The sequence below is a fragment of the Eurosta solidaginis genome, chromosome 4 (assembly GCF_040869045.1).
Source record: "Eurosta solidaginis isolate ZX-2024a chromosome 4, ASM4086904v1, whole genome shotgun sequence".
NCBI lineage: Eukaryota > Metazoa > Arthropoda > Insecta > Diptera > Tephritidae > Eurosta > Eurosta solidaginis.
In genome coordinates, this window is record NC_090322.1 from 175,735,097 (window position 1) to 175,742,986 (window position 7,890).

The 7,890-nt window shown below is 41.7% G+C and overlaps 1 protein-coding gene across 1 annotated transcript; it reads right to left on the reverse strand.

Annotated features, from left to right (window-relative positions):
- Nucleotides 1–1,769: 1,769 nt before the first annotated feature.
- Nucleotides 1,770–7,890, reverse strand: LOC137248733 (deubiquitinase OTUD6B-like). The gene is made up of 3 exons (XM_067779642.1): nt 7,763–7,890; nt 3,815–3,996; nt 1,770–2,710 (listed from the first exon to the last, which is right to left on the reverse strand). Exons 1-3 carry the CDS (start codon nt 7,888–7,890, stop codon nt 2,037–2,039), a joined length of 984 nt encoding a protein of 327 aa, XP_067635743.1. The 3' UTR covers nt 1,770–2,036.

Here is a 7,890-nt window from a genome sequence, read left to right on the forward strand (position 1 = left end):
GAAGAGCGATAGGTAATTTGTCTCCATCGAAAGGGGAGACTAACTTAATGCTTTGCACGACGCGACGTTGTTGTTGTTGTACCGATAAGGTTGCTCCCCGAAGGCTTTGGGGAGTGTTATCGATGTGATGGTCCTTTGCCGGATACAGATCCGGTACGTGCTGGCCCGACCATCTCGGGAACGATTTATGTGGCCACATTAAACCTTCAGACCATCCCCTCCCTCCCCAACCTCAAGTTCCATAAGGAGCTTAGGGTCACCAGAGCCTCGTCTGTTAATGAAACAGGATTCGCCGCGGATAGGTGAGGTTGACAATTGGGTTTGGAGAAGCTATATATTGCGCTGGCAACCTGCAGGGTTGCGCTACACATCCCCTTGAATCTGGTATTTTAGTCGCCTCTTACGACAGGCATACCTAACGCGGGTATATTCTGACCCCCTAACGCCGCGATCTCTTCTTTCTTTGATTTCTTCCATGGTTATTCTTTCACAGGTACTTAAATTCAGTGAGCCGATTTGTGTGCAAATTTCGTGCAGCTGTTGGTCTTGCATACGATATGTTTATTGTTGTTGTGCATAAAACGAAACGTCTATTTACATTGCGCTCATTAACATTGTTGTTTTTATTGTTCTTTTACTTTATATGTATTTTGTTGTGTCTTTCGTAGCACTCAATTTTTTCGTTCTTCGGCCGCTATTTGACTTTGTTTGCAGTCTTACAATTTATTTGTTGTTGTCTTAAAAAATTTTCCACAACCAGTCGAACGGTTATTTTCATCAAAATGTTTCTCATTCGATTTAAATTTTTTAAGCTTTTAAGTCACTTTTTTCAATAATTTCGCATAATTTAACGATAACGTTTTGGTGTTTCGTATTTTTTTAAATATTTTAAATGTCTTTTTACTTGGTATCAAGTTTGTGATAAATGCTTATTATCACAAATAGTTTACATGCTGCTCACTTGAGTTTGTGTATAAACTTAATTTTTTACAATTTTTCCATAGTTTTAATTATTATCAAAAGGAAGTTTTTGCGAAGGTTCGTTTGAAGAATCATTTTCTTTGACTCCGCCACTGCGCCAATAACATAAACCACAATTTTAGGTTGATTACTATAAGTTTATTCAGAATATTGTTCACACGCGTGTAAGCGGTTTGAAATCAGAAACAAGAGTAAATCAGGAAGAACTTAAAAGCTAAGAGCTTAATCTAAAGTAGTAATTGAAATTATATACAGTTAGAGAGAATAACAGTGTTTTAGGGAATTGTTGTAGATATTATATATCTTACAGATATGTATGTGATCCAATTAACTCAACGAAGAAGCGACTGGCGCGTTTAAATGTTTAAGCGCCAATTAGGAAAGTAATTTTATACTAAGGCAGCTCATTAAATTCACATTTGTAATCATGTTAGCCTCATAAATGAAACATTTTCCAAATAAGTTTGCTAGGTTAACAAAGTTGACGAGATATCCGAGGGCCCTGCCAGCTTACATGAATTGTCCCATTATATTTGCAGGCTTATTCAGAGCCTTCTTTTGCATCGCGATACTAAGGGCCCGTTGCTTTGCTTGGTAACTGCTAATTTGCTTTTATTTTGATATTAAATTTATGTTTTAGTTTATTATAAAACAAGAAAAGTGAGATATATGAATGTAAATAATATCCATACAGTAAGTATAAAATAAACGATTCTCCTCAAACAAAGTCAAGTTCAACAGTGGGTTACTTTTCTTGCAAAATATATGCCTGTATACAAAGCTACAGATTTTTTAAAGAACATTTTTTTATTTATATTAGCCATCACAAAATAATATAATTTACTTAGATATGTATTTGTCATTTAAATCGCACATTTTTTTTACAAAGTAAAAATATTTTCGGTATATAAACTACATAATTGATTCAAGCTTGGCAAAGATAAATTAAATTAATACCATCATACTTAATAAAGCTCTAATATGCAATGCATATTGTAATTGTGTGTGAGCATAGCTATATGAAATCCACCTACTGACTAATGTCAGTTATTTGGCTATTCATTTTCGCTACCTCCACTTTCGCCTACTGTTTTATCTATGGGCAACGTTGAATTGTAATGTTCACCCAAACTGTACATATGACGATGATAGGTAATTAATAAATTGGGTCCAGCAAATTCATCGGCTCCTTGCACAGTGGATGGACCTTCCGCTTGCAATACTTCAATTGGTACTTTCAATATTGAAGATAAAGCTTTTAATTCAATTTGTCCACCCCATGCTGGTGTCGTACGTAAAGTCTCACAGTATTTGTTAAACTCATCATCGGTAAGTAAATCACCAGTTTTAGGATTTGTCATATAACAAATTAGTGTATCCTTATGAGTGCGTATATAATTAGCTGATTCATTTCGTAGTTTTTGAACGCTATGGTTAGCTAGACCATGTTGAGATAATTGATGGCGTACAGCATTATACAAACAATCACCATCAGAGGGTATATTATGTAGAGTTAATTGTCGTTCAAGTAATTTCGTTTGTATTGCACGTAATTCAGTGGCTTTAGGTGCAAATTTCGCATCTTCAGCAGCTGCAAGTATTTCCTCTTCACGTTGACGTGCTTCACGTGCTTTCTTATCGCGCCGCTTTTGTGCTTTTGAAATGCGTTGTTTCGGTAGACCATTGTGCTCTTCATTCTCATCATTAGATATATCTTCCTCTGCTTTGACTTATTTTACTTGTCTAAATGGGTTTTTCGATTTATCTAAACGTTTTCTGGAATTTTCCGCACTTACGAAATTTGTATCAATAGCGTATCTTTTCGTGTAGAATTAATATTTTGTATTCTTTTCTCTTTAATTAGTTCCGGATTTAGTTTAGGGGAGAGTTTGTTAAAAAATATATTATATGGAGTCTCACCAGTAGTAGAATATACAATATTATGGTTATAAGTAAAAATTGTGTGCTCTATTTTATAAGATTGTAACGAATTTACTTGCAAATCCTCTTCTTAGCAATCCTCTGCTAAGTTCGAATCACTAAACTGTTGAATAAATAACTCCAATATTGAACAATGGAAAAATGGCCTCTATTAAAGTACTTCACAATAACACTTATACTTTGCTACTCGCTGGCTTAATAACCAAACTGATTGATAACTCAAATGAAACTCTACTATTGGCCGCCAGATCGCGTGCTTAATCAAACTGATTGATAGCTCAACTCAAACTGAATTACTTTTTACTCGCTTGTGCCGCTTTTATAGTTTACGCTGCATACATCTAGGCTCTTCTATTTCCAGAACTTACCAACTATTTCGAGTGTTTATAGTTCTCATATAGTTTCTACTTGTTTACAATTTTCTACTTTTCAGCGTCTCTCAGATGTATGTGAGTTTGTAGTTTACAGTCTCTCGCACACACATAGGCGTATAAGTAAATGCATCTGTGTGTGACATCTCTTTCGGCTGCCTTATATATGTGTATACATGATTTGATTATTGACGTAAATACTGCTTGGCATGGCCTTAGCATTGCCTTTGTGATGCTTATATCCGTGACACTGCCCTCCACATAAGTCTGATCGTCCCGATCAGACAAATCTCCCGATCTAACTGCCGCTAACATCTCCAAATATACCACTCTTCTAACCCGTGGTTTGTATGCGGTAGATGGTATCACTGATCTTCTTCACAACTTTGTACGGGCCTTCCCAACTGCACCGAAATTTAGCTGGAACACCTTTCCGCCGGTGAGGGTTGTTGAACAGTACCAAATACCCTACCAAGAAACCTTCCGATTAAAGTTCTTGTCATGCCAGTGTATCAACTTACTACGCATTACCCTGTGCCGTTCCTTCACACTCTGTTGTTTGGTCAATGAACCACTTCGTAGAGCTTGCGCTGGACGGATTTGCTTTGCATAATCGGTATCGTTCCCACATTTTACAACAGTAGTGCTCTCCGGTTTGAAACTACCCTCGCATTCTTTCTCGGAAATTCGTTGCTTCGTTTTCCTGCGTATTTTAGGTTTTGTCAATTCCAGTGTTTCTCTCGCAGGTACTTTTGATTTTGATTTATTTGGCACATTCGATCTATCAACCTTTGCCTTTGACTTTCGTGGTCTTTGTCGAGTCTTTTCCACCAGTACCCGATTACTGCTGAACCCTTTTTCCAAACTAAAGTTAAGTGGTATGTCCTGGTTCTTATAGCGCATAATTTTTCTCCGCATATCGATCCTGACGTCATGGTCAACCAAGAAGTCCACTCCCAATATGACTTCATCAACGATCTCTGCCACAACGAATTTGTGTAGAACCATGACCTCCCCAATTAAGACCTCACATATCACTTCTCCCTGAACTCGGTTATACTCCCCAGTGACCGTACGAAACTTTGCTCCAGGTAACGGTTTTACTCTCCTGTTGACCAAGGCAGATCGGATCAAGGAATGAGATGCGCCCGTATCTACAGTCAGTACTCGTTCTTTGCCATCCACATTCCCTCTGACGGTAAGACTGCTCGATTTTCTATCAATCTGCGACACAGATATCACAGGACATTCAATAGCCGGGGCAAGTTTTCGTTCTTTACATTCGACACGCTCTTGCTCATTTCCGCCAGCTTTGCGTTTACGGCCACCCACATTGTTGGAACTATTAGGACCAAGATCGCAATGACGTGCAATGTGACCTGGGTTGCCGCACTTGAAACATTTAATAACTCCGGCATTCTTCTGTTGAGATCCCTTCAGTGCTTCCAAAATTGTGTCTACCCACTCTGGCCTTTCTACTTCCACACGGCGTGCTTTGAAAACTGGCTTACACAGAAGCGACGCTGTTTCCTGAATCAGAGCTTGTGACACCGTTTCTGCGAATGTTGGCTTTGGGTTTGCGTATGTAGCTCGCTTTGTTTCGGCGTCCCGTATGCCATTTATAAAGCTCTGAATTTTTACCCTTTCAGTGTATTCCACGGGTGCGTCCGCATTCGCTAAATGTGCTAGCCTTTCAATATCCGACGCAAACTCTTGCAATGTTTCACCAGGCCTCTGGAAGCGGTTCAGCAACTCCATTTGGTATATCTGTCTCCTATACTCAGTTCCGTATCGTCTCTCTAGAGCGCTCATCAATGTTTCGTAGTGGTTCCGCTCGTACTCTGGGATGGTCTGTAAGAATTCCGCGGCAGGCCCTTTCAGTGCCACGAACAGAGCTGCAACTTTATCTTCAGCATTCCATTGGTTTACTGGTGCGGTCTTCTCAAACTGTAGCTTAAAGACCTGGAAAGGAACAGAACCGTCAAAGGATGGTGTTTTTACCTTTGGATTACTAGTTGAAACTGCTGGGCGATTTAGTTGCAACTGCTCGATACGTCCTCTCAAAGCATACACCTCGGCCTCGATTTTTTCTTCAAACTGTAAAATTTTTGTATCTTGCGCCTCCAACTTCGAGGAAATACGTCCTTCTTGCTCTTCCAGTTGAGCAGAGATCTGCGATGATATCTGTGCTGAAATTTGAGCCGACATTTCGGATATCCGTGCCTCTTGTGCTTCCATCTTCGGTGTAATCTGTGTCGACATTTCTGACATACGCGTTTTCTGTTCTTCTAGTTGTGTTTCCATCTTAGATGTTATATCTGTCTTTTGCGATTCCAGTTGAGATGACATGTTGTTACGGTCTGCTGCTACGGTCTACGGCTACGATCCACTTGGGAGCGTGTTCACGCGAACACACCTAGCGATGTGGGGAAAGTTGCGATAAAAAGATATCGAAAAAAACAAGAAAAAGACAGACCGGCCATCACTACGAAAAAAATCGGCCCTTTTGAAGATTGAGTTTCCGCCGTATACACATAAGCAAAAGAAAAAATTTGGTAAGAAAAACTAAATCAAGAAAAATCGCCGAGTTGCCGGCCAAATCGACACCAAATTAGATGATGGCGGTAAAACGTATTCACCGATGGTGTTTTTAAATGATTATTGGGACTTACAACGTGAACATTTTCCCATCAATGAAACAACGCCAGAATTAGATCTGCATTTTAACCTATCAACCATTAGGCATGTTCAAGTGGCAATTGTATGCTGCGCAGAAATAACGAAAAAAAAGGGGGGAATTGGGTGGTAATATATCTTAACCTAGGAGGACACTACCACCGGCGTAAAGGCCAGCACGAAGCTTTATCGCCACCTGGGTCTTTTGTTCACCTCGGACCACCGCGCCAACCACCACCAACGGTGCCTACTCTTACCACGGGCTCCCCCTGTGGGTTAGGGGTTAGAATATGCCCACGGTAGGTATACCGGTCGTAAAAGGCGACCATAATACCATGGGTACCCAATCCATGAGTAAGGTGTTTTACTCGAAAGGTAGCAGGGTGGACGCGGTGTATCACCCTGTGAGACCCTAGGCTAGGTCTTTATAAAAACTGCTACCGCGGGAGCAGGAGAAGCCAGTGTGATCTGGTGCACTGCATCAAACGATGCTTTGTACTCAGGTCTCACCTCCTGTCCTGGGATGGCCCCCTTGTGGGAGCATCGCGGTGGCTGTGGTTTCAAATAGAGTTCACTTATGACACACGCTCTGAGTAGACTTGTTTTCCCTTGGGGACCTAAGACCCAAGGGAATTCGGTCTCATGCTTGCCACGGCAGTCCCAATTTCATTGAGAAACTGACCCTGAGGGGCAGATGACAGGTTGGTCACATCCCTTAATTTGTGACAAATATGCTGCAAATAAGTTGACGAAAGATGGTGAAGGAACGCATGTCTATCGTCAGCCGAAAAACAATCGATAATTGTACGAGGGGGCCGGTGCTCATCTCGTCTTTTGAGATGTTTGAGGCTGCTTTAGACTGCGTAAGCGAATAGGAGGCGTTCGCTGTGTGGATGGCCACATCCTATATGTGGCAAGATTTGACGTTGTCAAATTACTGCAGTGTGGCGGACTGCAATGCAAGGATATTGCTGGGGCAGGTACTCGGTACTTACAGGTCTGTGAGCGGAAAAGGTTGGACACATCCCTTAATTGTGGTAGGAGTTTATTTGGAGGCATATCGGTGCATAATTGTTGCGTAATTGAGTGGAAATTGGAGCGAAATTAGTAGCAAAAATGGAAGCAAATAGTAGACAATATGGCACACAATGTTTGTCAACGTAGTGTGGCCTCAAGCGATGTCGAGGGGCATTGTTGAGGCGGGCACTCGGCACTCACAGGTCTGTGTGCGGAAAAGGTTGGTCACATCCCTTGATTTAAATTGTGATGGTGTTTGGTGTTGAAGACGGCGCATAATTGGATGCCAAGCTCACTTTGTTTGTCAACGTAGTGCGGCCCTTTAAGCAACATCTAAGCAAAACCAAGCGCCGCCAAATATCTCAATCTGGTTAACTTGTTAACCAGATACCGAGATATCAAAATCAATGAAAGAGGGACCTTGAGGCAAGCACGGAACTCGCGGTGGAGTTGCCGTGCAACCGGGTGCCATTACCCGAAAATGGAAGAGGAGGATGGATAGTCCTCCTCGGCCAAACCAAGGCTGGTTGACTTGAACACCCCAGCTCACCGCATTGGTACCAACTTGTTGGGCCGAAGATCAACGGACATTGATCTGTGTTTTACACCGGAGGTAAGTCTTCACGACAGGGACTCCCGTAATACACGTTCTTTCTTACCACGGGCATCACCATCGGTAGTACCTCCCCCAACTCCTTCATAAGCGCAACCACGAGCGCAACAACCATCAGACGTACCGCCACACCAGTTGCAACGCACGCAGCGGGGCCACGTACATAGGCTTGAGGCCATTAAGGTTAACACCAACAACAGGCGGTTCCACCGACCCCAAGACTAGCGCACCTTTATTAACTGCGCTCATACCGGCAATAATACCAGCCGCATCCTTGCTAGCCGCGTTCAT